Below are 24,144 nucleotides of genomic sequence, written 5' to 3' on the forward strand. Positions count from 1 at the left end.
GCATATTCCCACAGTGTAAATGCACATACCTTCCTGGCACCCCAAGGCTATGAGAGACAAGTGTAAAACCCGGTATCCCAACATGGCTGTCTGTGGTCTAAGGGCTACCCTGAGTCCAGTATCTCTTCCCTTAATTACAACACTAATGTTGGGGAATTTGACTAAAGCCCAGTAATTTCAAATGTAAGGGTCTCTAATTTTGCCTCTGAGTCCCAGGCCCAATCTGCCTACTAATTAATGACGTACAATGGAAATACAGTTCTGAAAATACTGTCACTTCCTTGAAATATGGAACATGCTGACTTATCAATTATAGCTATAATGGGAAAATGTAGACAGCACAAGTGTCAAGTATAATGTTCAACACTCTGTATAGTGTGTGGTATAGAGCTCCATAATCTCAGTGTTGGTTATGTCATAAAGGTAGTTAGAGATTATGGTGCTGCATTTAGTACTTTAAAAAAAAGTAAAATGACTTTAATGTTTTCTGACCTTTCTGTCCCAATTACATTCGGTCTGTTAAGAATGACAGAAATGGCTGCATAAACAGAGCCTTCGTCAAAAATGGGGGAGAATTTATTAAATGAGTATTAGCACACTTCACACACAGAGAGTTCAGGGCTTCCCTTTTTTCGGACTCCCAGGCAGAGTGATGCCAACTGTAACAAATGCATCATTAACAGGCTGGGGAGAGGTCTAACCAGTAGGCCAGGAAGATGTGGACAGAACAGTCCTCACATCACCTTTTTTCATGCTGAAGGCTGTTTGGACATTGATCGTAGCCTACATCACCCACCAGGGGGCGCACACTTCAGGCTGATGCTACTCAGGGCCCCAGAGCTGTTCCTCACCCGAGACAAGACCACACCAGCATCGGTGTGGAACCGTGCCCAGTTTGGGACCACACGAACATCGGTGCGAAACTCTGCCCAGTTTGGGGCAGTGTGCGTGAATTGATTCAGAGGAAATACCTCACTGCTTTTAGTGGTTTTCCCAGGAGGGGCAATTAAACCTTGATGTTCCGACCCCCCAGTTAGCGTGAGGGCCTAGCGCATGCTTTACTCTCACTGTCACTGATCCCTGCTACTGAGGCAGGTCCAGCTCTATCATTTGATGCTATTCCTGGTTCCTTTTCCCATAAACTGGCCAAGTCAGGAGTGGCTCCCATAGCCACATTGCCCCTTCCCCCCCCCCCCCCCCCCATATTCAACAGAAAGTTGGCATCAGTCAGGTGGAAAACACTACATAATAAAGCAAAATTAAAGCACCAATCCAGTCTGGTCTAATAGTCTTTGTCCTTAGAGGTATTCCTCTAGCAGTCTTAATCCTCCACATTTAGTTGGATTCTGCCTACCCTGCCGATGACATTTGCAGAATTTGCAAGTTGGTTACGCTATCAGCACTAACCCGAGCTGCTCATGCATACCCGCAAAAAAGGACTTTATTTAATTAGCTATGACGCCCCACCTCCCTCTCACATCTCAGGCAGTAGTCATGTCAGCTGTTATGACAAGTAGCTCCATCTCAGCCAAGTATCTTAGTCACCTCCTTCACATAACTCACATCAAAAGCTATATTTCACCCCCACCATTGCCTGTCCTGCATTGCATTACAGTTTGTCTCAAGAGGTTTTTAAACTGCGACATGAGTGGGATTCATATGGGTTGCCAGATACTTGTAACTCTAGCCTTATTGCACTAACAACCACATTGACATTCACACGAGACAAATGAAACACTGCAATACTGGAATGCACTTAATAGTGTACATACTTTTGATGTGACAACTAAAATAGGTGTAAATTCTATATTTGAACATACATATATCATTTAATATTGGGTAGACCACAGAAAAAGTCTCACCAAGTTTGCTATGGATTTGGTAACCAGAGAATCTGCCACTGAAGTTTGATTTATTTTTCATTTTCTCACTATGAATGGCAGTCTGTGGTATTGCTGCCACCTACAGGAATGTGGGGGTACTAGTCAGATCCTGGCCCCCAGCTAGTGAACTGCACAGGCCATAACAATCAAATGTATACAGTTCACCTGCTACCATAATAATCAGAGGAGTCAGTATTGAGAGTAGTGTCTGACTGTCTTAGTCTTACCCCACATACAGTATTACCCCACAACAATTTATCATTTCAGTGAGTACAATCTAACCCATAATGACTGTTTCAGTGAGTGTCATGCAGCCCGAGAGACACTCAGACACCGTTGTTGGCTGACAACAAATCAGCCAGTCATGGTTTTGATTATTCGTTTGGAGTTTTTATTCATTGTCATGACTACAATAGTTGTTATCATACTATACCAATAGTATTGGTCATAGTGGTAGCAACACAAGAAGTTAATGTACAGCAGTGGAAATAGTTTTTTTTTAATCATTTCATATGAATTAAATTATGAGATAATATAACCAATTGTAACTGTTCTACAGCAACAATGAACAAAGATTGTAAGAAAATAACAAACAAAAACAAAAACACAAAAAAAAATCACAATGTCATACTCTATCAATGGCATCTAACAACATAACTGATTTCTTCTTCAGTGGTATTCAGTAATAATTGTTTATGCTTCATTTATATGTACCGAATACATATCAAGCCAGTAAAGCATTTAAAGTTTAACTAATGACAGAAGTGAAGAAAATGCCGGTAAGGTTTGACCCAGGCTTGGCCCACACATATGGCTGATGGACAGGGGTGCTTTTGGGGTGTGGAGGTCACGGGCCTTAGGAATACATAGTCAACTGGAGCCACTGAATGAGAAGGACAGATAACATGAGGTAAGACTTTAGCTGGTGTATTTAAAACAGTACAGTTTCAGTAGGTACAACTTTAGCCCTGTATCTATACATGCACAGTTAGAAATGACTTTAGCCCCTGGGTCTAAACCTGCATGCTCAGTTAAGACAGCAGAAACAGTATCAAAACCTGCTGAAAGAGTGAGTATTGAGGATCAATTACAGAAAAGTATACAGAGCACCATCTTACCTCCAGGACACTGAGTTTGATAATGCCATCTCCATCTTTATCAAAGGCATTGAAAGCACCTGCAAGGACATCCCATTATATTAAAAAGTACAAGTTTAAAGGTTTTTTTTAAAATGAATTATTAATACATTCATTATCTTATTTTAAAAATGTGATTAATATGATTGTCTATTCATTAAGGACTTTACATTTGGACCTGCCCTCACGATTAATTTCAAAAACAAGATATACATATACAGCATACTTCTTATATAGCAAATTACTGAAATCAAAATTATGCCCTATTACACCAAACACTTTGAACCATGTGCCACAGAGACTGAACAAGCACTATTCTATTTAAAGTTGTGAGATGCTGAGTATTGCAGTGGAATGTCCAGTTTTCATTTGTATAAGTCTGGTTTGTGGTCCCAACCGGACAATATGTCTGGTCTGAGTATTTGACTGAAATTTGATTTGACTCAAATTTGACCCCTATTTTGTGAAGAATCAGTCTCCATTGTAAAAGTCACTGTTTTAACAGCATTAGAATGGTGTCCGGTTTTGACAAGTTCAAAATCTGCCAACCTTAATTCCAGTTTTTAAGCGTTTAAAAAGGTCATGTAAAAGCTGGTGGTGTTTGAAACGTGACCTCACGATACTTACGAAACATGCCTTCAAGTCGCACCAGGCAGCAGATGAAACTGTCAAAGTCGATGTTCATTTTCTCATCTGCATAGCGCATCGTGATGATGTGATACAACTCATTGCTGAGATGAAAGCCTGTGAGGAACATAAGACCTCTATTATTCCATGTTGTTATTCCTTACTGTAGGGTCCAGCGGGCATATTTAAGTGTATATATTCATGAAGGGATCTGCCCAAGGACAGAGCATCCCTGCAACCAGTATTGTCCCTAGCCAGCCCCTTTCAAAAGTCTTCATAAGAGGTAACAAAAACAAACGTTTCAGTTTCAGCGATAGAGACAGGACATTCAGCGTTTAGACTATGGCAGCTGACCATCTCAATAGTGTAGAAAATCTGTGACAAGACAGCAGTGATCAGTTCTACTCATAATGATTATGTCATACGACTACTGTAACTAGCGTGTCACAAGAACACAAAGATACCATGCAGTGCTACAGAAACCGTCCAACGTGATGGTTGTGAACGGTCCATTGATAAAACCTTCAGATGAAGATACATCAGGATTACGAAGTTAATATAAGAACAATAATTTAGTAATGCATAGAGGTGAGCAGACAGTATGAGATGGCTGCCCTTGGTAAAGATCCTCAGATTGAATGGAAACAAACCTGCATCGTTAACTGCATTCCTCATCTCATAGCTGTTGACGGTCGCAGAGCGGTCCACGTCATAGCGTTTAAAAATCACCTGTAGGAACAATGCAGCACTCGATCACAGTCTCAATGTGTTTCCATCTTTGGGTAACATTCATAATGCACCTGGATGTCTTCTGTATAGAACTCTATGTAGTTCTATATAGTTAGTGCATTTACAGCTGATTGTCGAACAACTCTACAGTGGCACACGCATACAGAGCTGAACACAATCAGAATAATCTAGCAGCTAAAGCACTCTGCAACTTTCTCCTGCCTGATGACAGAAAGTAGGCAGGGCTGGACAAGGACATTAGTACTTTACTACTTCGAGACCTTCTGGGAAAACTAAATTGCTGCTTGAAGTGGTGCAATACTGAAAATAGTACTACTACGGCTACTGCTAAGACTACTGCTCCTGCCAATACTACTACTACTACTACTACTAGTACTACTACTACTACTAATTTTTGTAGCTACATTCAGTAGCATTCTAGATAACTCAAATAGTTAGCAACCAGCTAACGATATAGAGGTAGGACAAATATTTAAGAAAGATTGCTCTTACAAAACCACATTTACTGTATATCACATTTACTGTCATTGTGCGGTCAGAGCTCAAACCAAATGAATTAAAACCAAAGAAACAGTAGCTGAGATATACCAAGGACCGCTCTAAAAGATGGTTTGCAGTGTAATATGCCCAGCATGGAGATGATGGCCCACCTGCCATGCTTTGATTTTGCTCCATAGGTGATGGAACTCCTGCAGATTTAATTTGCCCGATCCATCTGTCTACATTGGTGGACTTAAGGAAATACCTGCTTCGACGTGCTTACAGTGGTACAAGCCAGTAAGATGCCTGAGTTAATGTGAAGGATACGTCCATTAGGGCTATCATACTTCTGCAGCTCTCCAGACTGAACTCATCTGTTTTATATTCTTTATCTATGGAAACAGAGAAACAGGAAGAGAATCTGCATCTGCATTGGTGCATGTGCAAAGGAATATGAATATATATATATATAATTAAGATATATATATATATATATATATATATATATGCATGTACATTTGAAGAAAGTGTGCATTTTCATGGGGAAGTGTTAACATGTGTGTATGTGTCAGACAAGGAGTATGCCCAAGAGGAAGTGTGTGAACACGTGAATGTGTAAGAGACATTGTGGGTAAAAAGTAAATAAATAAATCGCTCACGTTTTGCCAGCACCCTATTAAAGACATTCATCAGCTCTTTGGCTGAGATTTCCATGTCCTGTGGGGAGAGAGAGTTCATGCTCACTTCCTGCTAAACTAGTCCATATATATGCCTTCCATTTTCCTGTTTAGCAGTTGATACTTATTCATTTACATGTGAATACATGCTGGTTGATGGAACATATTGCACTTTCACAGGAAAAAGTCTGTAAGTCTGGCAAATCTGCCGCTGGCTCCTAAACTCTCACAGGGCGATGCTTACCACTCCAGCGATCTGCTCAAAGATGGTACGGAATAGCCGCTCCTGCTCAGTTTCTTGTTTTGCGGGAACTGGCTAAACCAACAGCAGGCTAGCGTCAGACATCAGTACTGAAACACCAGTCCCATCTTCCCAGTAGATGTTATAACTTTTACAAACTCTGCCAGTTGAACAATATCTGTCAAAAGCACTTTAACCTATAGCATCCACACAGGGATCACAGAATTTCACATAGACACAAGGATTGCAGGGTATACAATTAGTTCCCAATTCCCATCATAGAGAAATTACCTTTATTATGTCCTTTTTCCCATTGGTTATCTGCTCCTCATCCTCTTCTGGCTCTATTTCCTTATTGGCACTTGCTCTATCTGACACGAAAACAATGGGCTGCAGAAAAAGAGAGAGAGAGAGAGAGAGAGAGAGAGAGAGAGAGAGAGAGAGAGAGAGAGAGAGAGAGAGAGAGAGAGAGAGAGAGAGAGAGAGAGAGAGAGAGAGAGAGAGAGAGAGAGAGAGAGAGAGAGAGAGAGAGAGAGAGAGAGAGAGAGAACAACTGGGAGGGGAATAATGAAGTTTCTATCGCTGTTTCCATTTTACAAGTGTTTACAGGGAAGCTTTATTTGATACTTTATTAATTAGTTCAGTTCAGGAAATAAAATAAAAAAACAAGATGAGACATGAGATGAAAAGACTCACTCCCCTAGCATTACCTTTGCCTTCTTCTTTTTTGGCTTTTCTCTCTGGGGGGGAGGGGGGATTGGAAAGAAACAGAAACAATAAACAAACTAGGAAAAGACATGGTGTAATGTTTAGATATTGGTCATTTCTGTTACTTTATGTATTTTAAACATGCCATGAGTATTGTTAACTCCTTCAACAGCATTGCAGTTATAGGTTCCATATTTCGTCAAATGAGGAAGTTTTTGCAGAGCAGTTCTAGAAACACTGGCAGTGCTAGAAACTGAAGTTGTTCTGTCACTGGAGGAATACAAATACACCATAGCATACACATAAAGGCTGTAGCATACCCACGTACAGAGAGAGAGTACATGTACAAGGCAGGTCATAGAGGATCAGATAGCACTCACCACTGGATCGTCAACTTCAATCTTGCTCTCTATTTCTCTGTGTAAAGAATGACAAACAGCCATCAACAAGATAACAGTAGAATCACAATGTTTCACCTGGACCTGCTCATTCATTTACTCATTTTCCCAGTACCACCAGCTCATATTGGCCCTGATTTTTACCCATCATTACCTACACATCAATCAGCCAGTTTCCCCTCATTACCGTACTCTAGCCTTTATGCTAGCTTAGATGCAGCTCTATTTCAGCCTGGTCTATGCTTTCTAGCTCCTCCCCCAAACATTCTAATGCACATTTTCACACAAAAGCTTCAGTCGGCCATGCCCACTCTCAGCCGCACCGACTCACTCAGATATGTTTCTCTTCTCAGAGAAGACCCTGAGGAGGAATTCTCCCTCACGGTGGGGTTCGAAGGTGGAGGGAATGATCACATATTCGCCTGGGCTCAGACGAAAGCGCTGAGAAACCTCACGCAGATTAATGTATGTCTTGCACTTGGCTATTGAGCCGTTATACAGGAAGAAGTCCTTTTGCAGGTGCTGTTCCTTGCCTTGCATCTAATGCAAAGATGAACAGAGAGTGACCGGATTGGGAAGGATGGAGAGAATGTAAGACAAAATGAAAAATACAGGAATGTGGGTGAGAAAGGAAAAGGGCTTTGAGAGGAGTGAGAAGGACTAAGCAGGCAGATTACCTACAGTACAAACCCGTGGCTTCATAGTTCCTCTTGTCAGTATGTTCAATACACAGAATGAAAGGTACCACTCATGTTCTCACGTACATGTACCATAAAAAACATAACGTACTCCACCCTACTAAAATCCCTGTTCTCTATAAACATCCATATATGCTCCTAACATCCTGCATCCAGCTAACATCCCTTTACCCTACTAACATACTGTAACCTTCAAACATGTCTGTACTCTGAAAACATACCCCTACTTTTCAAACGTACTGTATCTGTACCTTAAAAACATAACCATACCATTCAAACATGGATGTATGTACCCTAGTAACATCTTGTATCCTACAACCAGTACCAATACCACTGATTTACTAAAACGGCAATATAGAGATACTCTCTCGCTGGGAGGTGAACTAATAGAGCACTGAACATTCTGTGAATTTCCATGCAGCCACAGCTGCTCAGACACAAACACAGAGTAGATGTTGGCCTGAGAGGGAGGCCTGGACAGATTGATGATGACACTGTAGGTGCAGACCCATACACAGGTAGCCCTGCACATATGCACCCCCATACCTCCGGAGGGACCTGAAGGAGAAGCAGACATGAAAAATAATCTGTGAAAACGGTATGGGTGTGAATGGCCTGTGATAATAATGTATTAATATGAATTAACTGTGGATTGGATGGATCCTGGGATAAGTGTGTGTCTGAAGTGACTGGTTTCAATTATCATAATGTTTATATTTTAACGTAATTATATTTATGTTTTAGCACAACATGCTGTATCTCAAAACCAGTGATGGGTAGGGAAACAACAGGATGGCAAAGAGGTAAGCTTTGAATATGACTGTGCTCGTTGACACTGAGTTTAACCAGGAGGGACAGACCTCGTAGATAGCGAATCCAATGGTGAAGAGCTGGGCGCCCATCTTGCGTTCTTTTCTGCGGTTCATCTGCATCAGAGCGACGAGAAAACTGCTGGCCACCTCGTCGTCCTCAGGGTCGTCATCCTCCTCTAGCAGGCGCAGGCGGTACTGCGGGTTCGTCCAGAACGTGTCTGTGACACGTCACACCAAAAACATAACATCTTACTTATGCGAAGGGAGGGCCGGATGCTGCTGTTATAGAGTTTAGCAGGAGGCCTTCAGTATAAGGTCAGATATGTAAAATGATTGCTCATTTACTGGTTGCAGGATTTTAAGAAGTGGGGTTCGCTCCAGACGCACCTGGATAGTTACGGCAGCCCCCGGCGGAGCAACCGCGCACCCAGCGCCCTTCGTTCACAGACACCGTCCACTTGTGGATTGTATCGTCCTCCAGGGCATCAGGGGTGAGGTTGCAGATCTCCACCTTAGTGAAGTGCCGTATAAAGTCTTCATAAGACATCCTGTTCAGAGAGAGAGGAGGCAGGCAGATGACCTTAAACACGCATCTTTGTAAGTCCCGTGTTTATCCCCTCTGTTGAAGGAAAATTGCACTTGCAGTTAAGATGACACTGTAATCGCTCACCAGAAATCTCCCTCCTGAGTGTTCTGTTGCTGTAAACGTTCCCTTTCGGAGTTGGAGAGAGACGCCCATTCCTTAGACCTGGAGTCATACAACACAGATACAAGACAGACCACACAGTTTCTCTTAGTACCCATGTCATGCAATAAAAAAATTCCCGGTATTGGAAAAACTAAAAGAAAACATTATTCACGAACATACCCATAAATATAAAATGGGTATGTTTGTATGTTGAACTTCAAGTTCAAGTTTATTTGTATAGCACATTCCATACACAAGGAAATCCAATGTGCTTTATACAAAAATGCATAGTTGCATATATACATATACAAAATAAAGAAAAACAAAAAGTGGAAAAAGATGTATAAAGTATACATAGGAAAGCAAATACACACTTGCATATACACATTTATAAAATAAATAGAAAAAATAAAGTGAAAAATGCATAAAATATATATGAAAATGCATTAGTCAAAGGCCCGGGAAAAGAAGAATTTCTTGAGCCCACTCTTAAAAATGGAGCTACTCTTAAATAGTTCAGGAAGCTGTTCCAGCATCTGGGCTCATAATAACAGAAAGCCGCTTCACCAGATCTAGATGTACTGTATGTAGTGGGTGGGCCCAGCTATGAGAAACAGACTGAAAGCTTCCTAGTGGCAGTGCTGGAAGCGGTTAGTGTCGATCTTGAGGAGCCAAATTGTGTGTCTTACCTGTAACCCCACAGCCCAGGAGTGAGGCTGCGTGTCTTACCTGTTACTCCACGGACCGCTCCACTCCACATTGCCCCAGGGGTTCCTCAGGCGCATGAGAAGCACATTCGTGTTCTTGCCAACTGTGCACTGTCAAAACAGTAATACCGTCAAATGTAATATCACACATTCTCATACTCATCATTAAAAAGAGGACTGAATATTACCCATGGATAGAAGATCCACTGTGTTGAGTTCAACCATTACTTATGGCTTATGCATGACCCTCTTATCCCACCAATTCTAGTAGTCAGCTCACCTCATCCACTCCAGTAATAGAGTAGGCATGGCCTTTGACAAGTCCTAAGGGAGTTCTGGTTTCTAGCCGTGTTGTAATGATCACCTGTAAGACGGTGACAGGAAGGCACGCATAAAACAGAAAGTGAAAGCTGATTCACGTTTTGAAAAATAAAATCGAAAGCAGCTGTACATACTCCTAAAATCATCCTCAGATCAGAGGTGTGAAGGAAACACTGTCACACCTTGTCATTTCCATTGTGAACAGGTGCTACCATGGTGATGGACTGAAAAGATACAAAATGGCTGCAGCTAAATCATATTTCCATAAACGGCTAATTATTAGCATGCATACACTACCTGCTGGTTCAGTGTTTTTTTCGGGGGCTTTACTATAATTAGTTTAGTTGCTTGAACAGGGTACTTGGTGAGTGCCAGGAATCAGATTTAAAAAATCAGTACTATGCTGGAAATATATCAAAATTCACTGACCAGTAAAGGGAATCGGAGAGTGGTTTCTGTCCATGTAATGGGATCAATGTTTGAGCAAAACATGGGTAATCAGATGTGACTGCGCATTGCATCAGTTAGGACTCGACTGACAGAGGCTCTCTATTACAGAAAATCAGATTGATTACCACAGTTCAGTAGAGGGAAGCATATTGATACACACCCCAGACCGAGCACGTGCACCCACAGGTTTGCTGGCCTGGCCATCAGCAAGCATCTTATCAATAAGAGGGCCCATCACATTGGGAGGGGGCGAGAAGCCCAGGGTATCCTGCAAACAAAGGTATGCATGAGGGTATGACATATAGAATTGATATTACAGGCTTCTAAAACAAAAGAAAAAATATATAAAATAATACAAATTGATTCAAAGAATTAGAAACAAGTTAAAAAATACATGTTTTTAGAAAAGATAGTGGTGCTCCACAGCCATTCTTTTAAAGGGAATGTGGAATGATTTTGACTGGCCAGTGTGCATAGTCACACATTTCACACATCTACATACAGTACAGAAAATCAGTAAAAATTAAATTACTAATTCAGATTATTTGAGTACTAATGAGGTGAGGTGATTACTAATGATTGCACAATAGGAAGGTTTCACCTTGCTGTTGGATGAATGAACTACAGGCTATAAAACCTGGCTTCAGAAAATACAGGGCTCCTCATATTTACTATATGCATAACTGGGAGAAAAGCAGACACCCACATCAATAGCACAGCCCATGAGCGATCCCCTGTCCAGAGCTTTCTTCATGATGCTGTAGAGGTTCTTGGGTGCGTCATTTGTCTCATAGAACTCGGTCACCCCTCCCGTGAAGTCCTCCATGGCCTCGGTGGTGTTCCCCCCTTTCAGGGCTTCATAGGAACCATGCAGCCTGACCAAGAACATACCCTTTGTGAGGCAGCGGGCCCACACCTGTAGGCTCCTATTCACTTAAACATGTGCAGCAACATGCTTAAACATGCACTCAGTTGCATGTTAAATATATGCATTGCTTAATGTTTAAACGCAGGCACGGTCATGTGCTGAATGGTTGCATGTTAATATGCACAATAGCATGTTGAAACATACGCATGGTTACATTTTAAATACACGTGTTGGTACAAATGCAGAAAAATACAGGCTGTTTTCTGAAATGTGGTTAACGTGTGGGCGGGTGTGTACTCACTTGGCGTAGGCCTTCTCCAATAAAGCACTCCAGAACTCGTTGTTTTTGGCCGACTTGGTGAAAACCAGGTGGTTATTGTATGTGGGGATGCGGTCATCAACAACAACATCCACCCAGGTACCGTAACGCCAGAACTGCAATGACATGGGGTGGTCACTTAAGACTATTCATCAAATGCAATTGAATCAAAATGGCAACTGTAGTTATGTTTTTAACATGGGTGGAAGACCGTGCTCCTCACCTGGAAGTGGAAGATTCCTGCATAATTCTCTGTGAAGCTCTGGTCAGGAGGAATGACTCTGTAAAGCAGCTTCTCATTCAGAGTCAAGGAGGCAATGGCAGCCAGCAACCAACAGTCACCTATAGAGGCATATTAACTATCACCTATTGACATATATTGGTACTTTTGCAAACCACAAAGTCCAATTGAAAATACGTATCTAACATACGTACTAAAATCTTAACTCAAAAATGGTCCAACTTTTCAGGTCACAACGGCAAAAAGCGGAGGGCATGGTAACAAAGTTCTTTGCTTAAAAATTAAATGCAACTACCAGGTTGTCATAAGAATTGCTGCTTATAAAACATAACCTCCCATAATGAAAGTAATAGCTAGGTTGAATTACCTTATTTATATATCTTATTAATGCATCTCCTTCTGAAAGAGCAAGTTTTCTTAACAGCACAAGGATACATAGCCCTACCAGAAACTATTATTTTTCGCCAAACTTCAGCTGGTCCTTGTCATGACTTAATCTGACACCTTCAGTGCTCAATGTCAGTTTCACCCTTATACGGTCTATGGTTTCACCACCTTCAATTCCTAGTTTGTGATGTACCCTCAAGTATGTCATGTCCTCATGGTTTTTTTTTTCTTCTTTTTTCTATGAGTCCCATTCTGTTTGATGTGGAAGCTCGACTGTCTGGCAAAATCTCACTGTCAATCTCCAACATTCAGTAATTATATTTCACTAGCCTTCATTCAGAAGTGAATGTGTTATTTCTTATTTTGTTTACTATATGCCGTTCTACCCAATCATTACCATGACTTATAGTTTTAACATTTACATAAGTAGATTCCACCAAGTTACTAGTCAACAGAGTACCTCTTTAGACTCTAATGACAACTTTATATCATGGATGATGTTGTAATATACACCACAGAATGATGAGCTAAGGACTAATCAGTTTACCATGTGCTGTTTGAGGGAGCTATATTTGGCTTCCAAGCAAGCACAGCAAATATCTGCCTTCAGATACAACAATCTGGAAGGTTCTGACCCTGACAGATGGACACAGTAGTGTCATTAAATATCTACATGCACATATACACACATTGTGATATCACAAACCACCTGGTGGGAATTATACAAATATCAACAATAACATGGCAGCACCCATGAGTAAGCTAGGTGGCTAGCTAGTTTAATTATCCACTGCTACAATATTTAATAAGACCAACACGCTGCTGGGTATCAAAGCAGTATAATTACTTCTAATAAAAAAACAAAAAAAGATTTATGATAAATAATTATTGGGAATAACCCAATAAATAGCTTCTGTTGATGGTAACTTTGAGTTGTACGGAATCATTACAACCAGAATCTTCGTTTAAAAAAAAAAAAGTAAAAATATTTAAAGGATTGTGGGGTGTGGATCTGTCCTGGCAGCTTGGAGACTCTGAGATGAGTTTCATCATTTCAGGATCTGTGAATGCAGGCGTGTATGGGGTGAGGCTGCAGACAGAACTTTCTCCAAAAGTGACAAATCCCTGTGAACTATGTTCAACACAGAAATACCATTTTCTTAAGCCTTATGTACCTGCAATAATAATAATAATTAAAATTAAAAATTGAAAGTGTCCTTGGAGGGGGTACAGCAGCTGTCCCAGATCTGATCCATAAAGCGATGTGTGTATGCATCAATGCGACAACTATTTCTTGGCCGGAAGGCATATGCATTAACAGTTGACTCCGGGAAGGTTGAGAGCAGGCGGGGAAAGGATAAGGTTTCAGTCGGCCCCCCCCGGCCCTTGCGTTAGAACTGTCAGAAGGAAACGCGGGCAGGCCACGGCGACTCGTATCCGGTGACGGCAGCTCCGTGTGGGACGCATGCCACGGCTTCCCTGCATCCTTTCCCGGAGACCTTCTGATGGGCAGCGCTCTCTCCCAGCACAGGTGGTCCTGCCCTGTTCCAGCTCCATGCCAAGATAATTGCTTTCTGGCACGTATTACATTATATGCCTGATACCACAAACATATTGGAATGGTTTGACCGTAGGTGTTCAATGAGAAGCATATTTAATTTTTATATTTTGTTTTTCTTTTCGCTGGAATTTTAAATATGTTGTTCTGTAAAAAAAAATTATTTGCCTATGGGTTAATGTGCCCTGGGTTGATGTGCCTTCAGTATAGTGACTTGTGCGAAAGATAGGAAGGGCAGATGGCGAGAGAGGGTCAAACTGACACACACACTTATTCCCCCTTTGCTCCCAAATATAATGACAGTTCAATTCATGTATGTGAAATAGGGTTTCATTTAAATGTTTCTGGGGTTGTGATGCCTCCTGGAAGGAAATGAATATGTAGGCCCCCTTCAACAGAAAACCAATGTGTTGGCCATCTCTGGGGAACCAGTGCTTTCACAGCAGAACCAAGGGGAAGGTTGATTACAGTGAGAGCGGGAGGAAAACAAACAGTAGGCCCTCACACTAATTAGGGACCAGAACTAAGAACACTATGAACTGACTTGCACAATATACCATCTCAAAACAGCACCCAAATTAGATATATTACTACCAGGTGGACTCTTCACTCCTCTACTGGTAAGGGCTGTCTAGAGAGAAAATCTGCTGCCAACATCCTTATCTCCTGGGTCATGGCTAACGTTTTCCCAGAACAGGTGTTCCTTGATGAATGATGTAGGCAATGATTGATGCTACATAGCAGCCTGCTATATAGCTGTGATAGAATAGCCGTAGCTGAATAGCTATGAGCAGGAACCAACTCCAGATTAAGGTGAAAAATCCAGACAACATCGATTAACATTCATTATAATAATTATAATTAATATAATGTGTCAAATAATTTTATACACAGAACTGGAGAAGTGTTCAGGCATATATTATGGTGGGACAACTTTACTTACAGTCACCTCTCAACAGCTGAGACCACATTTTCAAAGGCATGGTCTTGGGGGTGGGTAGGTGTCTTGCCTTTTTCGTGCCCATGTGGGTTCTCTGTCTATGTATTACTAGGTATGCTGCCATCGGAAACTCCTGGCAGGGGTTTTATGTTACCCACTGTCGTCTGTCCGTCTTAGTTTTCCGCCTTTAGGTCTTCCCTAACTCCCTAGTCTTCGTTTCCCACGCCTGCTCAATGGAGCAAAGACTTGAACAGGCACACAGAGGGGTACACCAGTATCAAGGTATAAAACCACTGCAATGATCTAGTATTATTATAGAGATATAACGCAGACACACTCTTCTGACCAGCTAGCTTGTTGCTTCTGCACAGAACATGAGAGGTTGAACCACAATGTTCATTTGAGGATGCAGAGTTAGGTTTGGAGTTAGTAATCATTTGTCCTTGATTGAACACTGCTCAAAATAAACTGTTTTGCGGACATTTCTAAAATATCGTCTAACTGAAATGTCAAACCCTCAACCACAAAACCTTTCCCCACAGTGTTCAGAGGGTGATACTAACTGTGACTCCAGTAAAGACCAGCTCAAAATGTCTACTGGGTGGCCTGTTTGGATATAAATATCTAGAAATTTACCAATTTTTTTAACAATCCAAAGTGAAATTTGCTTTGTTGAGTACTCACTGTGAATGAAAAATGTAAACTTATTTGGCATATTGTTGTGACCACAAAAGAGCATGATGTCATGGTATGCTTGGAGTATGATTTTTTAAGGCACTGTAGTTCACTGTTATCATTATAGATGTTCATGCAAAGTGGCCCATATTAATCTACAAAAAATACCCAAATTTCTCTGATAGCAAGAATGTACAGTAGTGAACACTAAAATCATGAAATGACAATTTTGGTTTCGAGTGTGTCCAATGGGGATCATATCCACTTCAGACATTAGAGCAGTGTGAAATGTGCCTACAGATAGAGTCATAAGAAAACAAAAAAATGTATATCTTCAAATAGGGTATTCTGCAAGTGCAGCTCACCCAGATCTCCCTGACAGATGTCTGTCCGGTTGGCCCCTCCCACAATGAATTGGGGGTTTTTACAGATCTCCTGCAGGACACAGAGAAAAATGAGCATGGTTAGTATGATGAAATAAATGAACATGGTCAGAAGCAGACGGAAAGCGACATTCATGACCATCTATTGCCTGCCAAGTTCTGAAAGACTGATTTTACAGCAAGGGCATCTGTTTGGCAGTTGAATCTGGGCATAATCAATAAAGAGAATAAAGAGAGGCTGAGTATACATTTGATATTTTATGTTCCAGAACTGTATTTTACTGATTGAAAACAGACAAGGAGTATATTATAGGCTTTTGGGTAGGAGATGGAGGTGGATTTTGGGCTAAATTTCAAATTGAAAACACTGAAGAGATATTCCTCTCTGATTGTATTTAATCGGGCTTTATACAGTGTGCGGAGTGGCAGCTGGTGGGAACCTTTGATTCTACATAATCCAGTTTTTCATCATAAACAGTTTGAGGATTCGTGGAACCTCTGGCTTTCAATGATATGTGGTATTCTTTTGTTGATTTTTCATCCCTGTGTTGTAAAGCGTCTTTGAGATTGTGAAAAGCGCTATATAAAATAAATGTATTATTATTATTATTATTATATCAAATAAATTAAAAATATAGCACAATAGCATGTTAAGAAATGCGTAACAGTACACATACTTTATATTTCTCATGCAAAATGTCTCAGCTTGAACATGACATGGAAACATGAGTTGTGGTTTTGCAGATTTTGAAGCACTGTGAATTCCAAATATTGTAAACTTGAGTTTTTGAGAGTGTGGGGTATAATTCATTTGAGGTATTACAAATTTAAAATATTGTTTTTGTTCAACTTGTTACCACACCAACAAGTTTATTCATGCTTTACCTCACAAACTAAAAGCAATTCATGCGTAGATCTCATTTTTCTATACTGCACTGCACATAATTTGCCTTGCAGATCTAGTTGCAGCACTCAGGACAACAAGTGATCACAGTATAGATCCACTTCCAGCTCTAAGGCTTTTCGTTTAAAATGTTCTGGACTTAAATACGATGAAAGAAATTGCATGCAATCTAGACTGGGCTTATGCTTACAAAATATTTAAAGGCAAAGGCTAAGATATTGTTGAATGTCACCCAAGGTGAAAAAATAAATACAAACTGAAAATTGCTCTATATATCATTGCAATCCTATCTCAGCTTCAGCAACGATCAGGTGAAAGCCATCTGTGGAAAGGAATCCGTAGTGAAACCAGAATGAGAGCCCACTGCCAGAAACCAAACACTTTGTCATGTCATCACATGCTGCAGAGAGCGCTGAGGTAACGATGTTCCAAACTCCGTCCACTGCGACAGTGGCTGTGCCAAACCCCATAAACATCCATGTACTGCTTTACTGCGTCCAAATCCAGTACAATAACACCAGCATGTTCAATAAGTGCCACTGTAATGACATTTAACCAAGCATTTCTTTCAAAAGGCAAGAAACAGAAAGCTATGCGTGGACATAGTTGCCACCATTTTCATTAAGTTCATTGACAATTCACCCATGATATGTAATCTTGACCACAATAATGCCAGCAGATAAAAACTAACGCTCTTCTGTGAATTAGACAATATGTATTAAATGCCATTGCCCTAGCACAGTGGTTCTCAACCTCAGTCCTGGGGGCCCACTGTATATGTTGGTTTTCGTTCCAATTGCAATCTCAAAATTTTAACAAGCTGTTCATTTTTCTTAATTAGGTGTTTTTCATGTCTTTCAGTCTTTATTTTGATTAGCTAAAAAGTTTTTTTTAACCTCTTTACGTAATTGTCTACAATATAGCACAATGTAAATATGGGACTTTTATTCTTTATGGCATTCATAGCTATTTCTGACACAAGGTGGCTTAAATGGGCAAATAATCCCTCTGACATGAGAAGCACCTAATTAAGGGCTAATAGCTTGTTACAATTCCGGGATTGCAATTGTGGTTGGAACGAAAACCAGCATACACGGTGGGCCCCCACCCGTTCATGAAGAGTTGCTTTCCTTCAGTAAAAATGCTGGGTTCAGATTTCTTGAAGTACAGAGTTTAAAGAGTCTCTGTATGCACAATGGTGTGGTGCATCCTAAATATCAGCTAATACAGAATATTTGACATTACCTAAGAATTTGGCACTCACTCAATGCGTAAGCATAAAAAACGTAAGCATTATGTGCTTTTAAATAATCTGCCAATACTCTGTTTCCCTGCTGGCCATTATCTTAAGGATTGTAAATATCTATAGACATGACAGAATAAACCTGAACAAATGGATAAAGGGGTGATTTATGAATGGGCTGGCTTAATGAAAGGATATGGTGTAAAAATGCAAAATGCTCTGTAAGTTGCTCCGGATAAGAGCATCCGCAAAATGCCAGTAATGTAAAGTGTGAAGGGGCTGGAATTGTGAAAGAAGGATTTAAGTCTTGCATGCATATCGAATGAGAGCTGAAGATTCTGGACTGGAATGAGCTTTGGTAGCAGGACAGCAGCAACTAGTTAAAGGTCCAGGCACCTCTGGTTCCATGTTTAACAAGCTATATTTATGCTTCTTCTTTCAGTATCGTGCATGATAACTAAGAATTCACCAAATCCGGCAAAGAGATAGGGAATTATTCATCCAATCCCTTAATCAGGGGTTTATCAGACACTACTTCATTGTTCTCTAGTTGTTGAGTGAAAATCCAATTCTGTAAATATTTCAAAGTAGTGAGCAAGCTCCAGAGGTCTGAAACTGCATGACAATTTGCAACAACAGCCATGTTCCGATGTAACTCTTTTTTTGCAACCATACTATTGGAAGAGGTGAACATTGAAAAAATTAACATATCTGGGGACTGGTAAGTTGGTAACAGAGGCCCATAAGCAGTATTGAGTTGTGCGGTAACTTCATAGAGGTTCCTAGCATCGAATGAGAAAGGCTCCATTTTAATGAAAGGGGGCATTTGATGAGTTTGCAGACAAAAATCTGTAAAATAAAACCTATGTTTCTGCAAAATGGCAGGGTTCTGTGTTAGCTTATCAGCAGTGCTTTCTGATGTCGCTATCACAGAGTAAAATTAGATAATCTCCAGAGAGTCTAGCTGAGTCTTCTCTGTAGTTAGGGATAACCCAGAGAACACCTGTTAAAGTAAACACTTTATGAAGCAATAGAGGAATTGGCTAGTTGCCTGGACTTGAATTTCATTCCATCCTAATGTAGTCTCAGTTTAAATTTCCAGTCATGTGACCTCCCAGCCTATGACAAACAGAAGGATGTACTTATGTCCTCATTCTGCCATGGGTAGTCCAACCTCATCATTTTTTACATTTTAAAATAAATCTGTCCTGACATCCACCTGAAAATAAATAATTTATTGCTCTTTGCTCCTAAATATATTTTTTGTAACCCGAGGAAAGCAAAAAAGCCTGGCTAATATTATAAAACTGTGTACTGCCGACAATACATTTTTGATATTTGGGCAAGTGCTTTATTTTTGATTTATTTTGAAACACATGATTGAGATCTGAGATTGACAAGCACCAACTACAAAAGGAGTGCAATCCTCCAACACATTAAGCACACAGCTCACAGCTCAGCTAATAGAAGCACTGGTTAGCAGACGATATACACTGATGGATGGGGCCACGCTTGTCTCCACCCTTCTGACCTGAATGCCACCCACCCAGACCCGAGGTGAGATTATATTAGGCACGAAGATACTCATCAATCTACTGCCCAATGCCACTGTTGCAGAACTGTGGTTTCATTGGTTGCTTCATCGGGTCATTCTCCTGCTTGGTCCAGCTGATAATGTACCTGGTCCGTATCACAGATCTGGTATACTGTACCTTCCTGGCCACGCAACACTCAGAGAGAAAACTGTGATACCCCCCTTTTAACATCTGCTTATCTCTGAATTAATAAGGGATTGCATGCAGAATGTCTATGAGACTGCAATGTCTACATCCAGCCTGTTTCAGCTGTACCACATCATTCTAGGAAGTAGATATGTTTCTAAACTGTAACCATAGCTGAACATGTAGTCAGACCTTTGCAATGTATGACTATAATCCGTTAATTACTTTTGTTGCCTTGCTTTTTTAAAAGATAGTTGCATGTGTATATGTTGCCTGATTTTTTTAAAAATAACTGGGTAATGATGTTACTAATATTAATCTTTTTTTTAATAATCTTTGGTTGGGATTATTTGCTATGGTTTATGCAACCGCAGACAGCTGTGGTCATGGAAATTGTGGCACAGAGCCTTAGCAATGTTACAACAAGGGTCCTTCGGAGCGTGTGCCACATGATAACTTCAGTCGTAATGAAGTACTGGCACAATTTCAAAATTGATATTAAATGTTCTAACTGTGAATAGACACTATAAAATAACATGTTCGTTCATGTGTACAACCTCTGGAAACAAAACATTGTACTACAAGCTGCTTTTTTGGAGTTATCTGAAACAACAATGTTAGAATACCCCCAAACCAGCCATTTTAAAGAAACCGAGTCATCGGAATCTTGTTTAATTATCCAAAACATCCTTAATTTCACATCACACACACTAAAACCGAAATGATATCAAAAGCCTTGTCACTTTAACAGGTCAACCAGAATAACCTCTCTATTAATTTTTTTTAAATGCCCTTGAAATACAAACATGCAAAGCGTTTTCAGTAGTCTGGGTTAAATTTCAGTTATATTTAGTGACGGTTGTAATCACCCCATTTCAGTATGAAGAATGTCTGATATGATTACACAATCATGCAAATTGTTGTTATTGATCCAGGATGTTACCATGGTAGCAACCCAGGGCATGTTATATCAGATTTGCCAAACTAAAATGTAATATATGAGAAACACTGCCAAAATATTCAATCTTCCCTCAAACCCCCCTGTTGTCAATAGCATCTTCCTTCATTTAATCCTTCTAATTTTTCATAGATAAAAGGAAAATACAAAAAGTACAGTTTCAGTACAGAAGTTACATTATTACACACAGAATTATTCATAATTATTGTTATTAATACAATCATTGGAATGATGATGATGATGATGATGATGCAGATGATGATGATGATGATTTTATTATTATTATTATTATTATTATTATTATTATTATTATTATTATTATCACTGAACACCCTTATAAATTCCCATCATATCCGGTCCCTGTGCTGCAGTGTGTCCGAGGCTGGAACACGGCGATACTCACGGGTGGGCGTTTCCACTGGAACTTGATGGGAAACTGGCGGCTGTAGAACAGGGAGGAGTCATCAGCAGGGAACAGGGGGTCCTCAAAGAGCACTTTCTTGCTGAAGTACTTATCCCTCAGCTCAATGAAGTTCTTCAGCCGCTTAGCATCAAGGACCGTATGGTTGCGATTCAAAATGGCCGAATAGATGCCACCGGGCACATCGCTTGGAAGACCAATCCTTCCTGGCGGCATGGGAGAAGCTCCCATGGGCAACGGCATGTTCTCCCTCTCACTCTCATCCTTTCTCTCGATATTTCCCTCCACATTCAACATTGTTACACAAGTATTATGACAAAGTGGTTTCAGCAAGAAAGCCAAAAAGTAAAAGGCCTCATAAAATATTAACAAATATTGAAATTAAAAAAGATAACTAAAACAATCTTCAAGGAAGCTAGAGGGAAAAAAATCCTCCAATCCTCTTTTTTTTACACTCAAACCAAAACCCACTGCAACCATGTACACACAAATGGCTCCTCAGATGCAATGTATACTCCAGCTTTGTCTTTGTCACAAATATTAAGTCTTACTTTTTATTCATGGGTTGTCCACCAGAGTCTTCCCTAACTCTTCCTCTGAACTCTCCTCATAAATGTTCTATGTGCACCAATGGGTGCTTCTATGCTACCAGCTCTAAATATAGCCTAGTTAGAGAGTGAAGAGAGCTAATTCTAAAAAGGGCGTCCCCTGTTGCTCCCAGTTGAGTTACGCAGTGTAGATGAAGGATTGGCGCCAGTCTACGGGAGCAAGCAATGAAGGTGTTGCTCATTATCGTACCTGAACCTCAGCACTTCATACCCAGAGATCAGAACACATATTCTGCTTACATACTGAACATATGAAAAACAGGGCTTGTCAGCAGCTCAATTGGTAAATTAACCTAATAAAAGCAGTGCTGGCCCTACAACCACAGTATAAAGCTCTAGAGCCTATGTCATTAGCCAAATATGGTGGCCTTGCCCTGTAATGGTGGAGAAGAGAACCCTGGCAGGCATCTAAGAAGTGCATGCACTTCAGCTGCTGTTTATATATATATATATATATACTGTAGGTAATAAATATAAACAAATTGTTCATTATTAAATTATTAATATTATTATTATTACTTTTGCAATGCTATTTCTCCCCAATCTGGAATGGCCCATAGTATTTACAGCTCTCATTACCACAACCTCTGCACTTGATTTGAACACATGATGCCAGTTGGTGCTTCTATCAGGAGTTCAGACGTTTGTGGACTAAAGCATGAAAACACACGTAAGCAACTCCATAAAAGCTTGGACAGCAATATTATGTTCCCAGAGGCCGCAAAGATTAATTATGAAGAATTTATACAGCCTAATAATCAGAAATGTCAGTTTTATATAGCATCAGTATCTATGAATGTCAGTTTAATATAGCATCAGTAGTTTTATAAAGTTTTATATATCAGTTAGAATATCAGTTTTATATAGCATCAGAAATTTTATATAGTTTTATATATCAGTTAGAAATAAGTTCCAACCAATAAATAAATAATAAACAAACCAATTTTTTTTGAAGAATAAATAACTGCAGAAATACATGCATACAACCTCAGTTAAATGCATGCATTCTGCCAGTAAATCAAATATCTAAATATCTTAAATATTCCTCATCACACACACACAAAACCATCTGGGCAAATCGAAACTGATTACTGAAAAAGGTCAGAAACACAAATCTGCTCTCATTCATTTATTAATTAAAATCTTAAAAAGGCATACTGCCAAATTTACAACCTGGCTGCACTAATAAAATAAAATCTAATATTCTGGCTGTATAACAAAGTCATTTTTCTGTCTCTTAAGATATTTAGATTGGAAGAAGTCACATCTCACAGGCAGTGGCAAAGATATTTCATGGCAGGACAATACAGATTGCAGCTACTGAAGATTATGACATGTTATATTATACTTGCCAAGTTCTTTGAATCCCTGGGGGGTCAGAAAACAAGCAGTATCCATATAGGGATAGCTGGTTTTCTCAATGCCTATTACTCATTTGTGCCTTTTACACATCAATGGGAATATATCACACCATTGAAAGACTAGTAATTTAGTAAGACCTTTTACAATCTTGGCAATGTAATTTTGGTACTAAATATAGTTCTTAGCAGCAATCCCAGGGGTCAGCAAAAAATACCCATAGTTGCTGGCCTCAGCCCCATAGAATAAAAAGCTGTAAGCAATCATAGCACTGAAATACTTAAGGCACATTCATAGTTTAGTTCTGTACTTAGAGTTTGGTCACAGAGGAAAAAAAGTTACTCTGCAATATTTACTTGTGACAGCCAGCTAAGTTTAACACAAATCCCTATTCATTAAAACTACCCTTGAGATATCTGAAAGAGATAGCAGGTTGGCATTTCATAGAATTCCATGGCACCTTTAATATGGCCACCTCAGTCATATCAATGTCAATAACAAAATTTATGTGCAGTGCTCAAGTTAAACACACAGACAGCGACTCAAAAATGGAAACACCAATGTCCAGTCACTTAATACGGTGGTGGGCAGCCAGTGCAGGCTAGATGAGACTCAATTTTGTATATGCTTGCTGACCTGTTTTTACCTATTTCTGTGCCTACCTGCATGTATGTATGTTACCCCTGCTAGACTAACTGTGCGGTGTGGTCAGGCACCTCACGTTTCTCTTTTCCGGGTATTCAGAAACACCACCAAAACACCTGCGTTGATCCAGGTCCTGTGGAGGGGTCACTGGCTGTCACCAGAATCACTGCAGTGTGACCGCAGAAAGCACGTCGGTGACTCGTACCCCCCCGGGCCGTGTTCCAGAGCGCATACCTGGATGCCATGTCGTGGCTGACATCTCAAGTACTGTCTGAAAGCTCAAGTGCAAGAAAGCGACTATGGAAATATTCTCCAGTTGTGTTAACACATACTTGACA

General features: G+C 40.2%; 1 protein-coding gene across 2 annotated transcripts; it reads right to left on the reverse strand.

Annotated features, from left to right (window-relative positions):
• Positions 1 to 2,499: 2,499 nt before the first annotated feature.
• LOC118229185 (calpain-3-like) lies at positions 2,500 to 22,129 on the reverse strand. 2 transcript variants are annotated; one of them, XM_035420917.1, is made up of 25 exons: positions 21,746 to 22,127; positions 21,177 to 21,216; positions 15,930 to 15,999; positions 11,987 to 12,105; positions 11,746 to 11,879; positions 11,283 to 11,451; positions 10,737 to 10,844; positions 10,086 to 10,169; positions 9,828 to 9,916; positions 9,081 to 9,158; positions 8,798 to 8,958; positions 8,459 to 8,628; positions 8,145 to 8,156; positions 7,232 to 7,440; positions 6,883 to 6,919; positions 6,505 to 6,534; positions 6,086 to 6,184; positions 5,798 to 5,869; positions 5,536 to 5,593; positions 5,204 to 5,268; positions 5,047 to 5,115; positions 4,297 to 4,375; positions 3,647 to 3,763; positions 3,002 to 3,060; positions 2,500 to 2,766 (listed from the first exon to the last, which is right to left on the reverse strand). In XM_035420917.1, the coding sequence occupies exons 1-25, from the start codon at positions 21,754 to 21,756 to the stop codon at positions 2,740 to 2,742; spliced, it is 2,166 nt and encodes a 721-aa protein (XP_035276808.1). In that variant the 5' UTR covers positions 21,757 to 22,127; the 3' UTR covers positions 2,500 to 2,739. The 2 variants fall into 2 exon arrangements, with proteins under 2 accessions (XP_035276808.1, XP_035276807.1); XM_035420916.1 differs by having other exon boundaries at positions 21,177 to 22,129.
• Between the last annotated feature and the right edge of the window lie 2,015 nt (positions 22,130 to 24,144).

Source organism: Anguilla anguilla, chromosome 6 (assembly GCF_013347855.1).
Source record: "Anguilla anguilla isolate fAngAng1 chromosome 6, fAngAng1.pri, whole genome shotgun sequence".
NCBI classification, from domain to species: domain Eukaryota; kingdom Metazoa; phylum Chordata; class Actinopteri; order Anguilliformes; family Anguillidae; genus Anguilla; species Anguilla anguilla.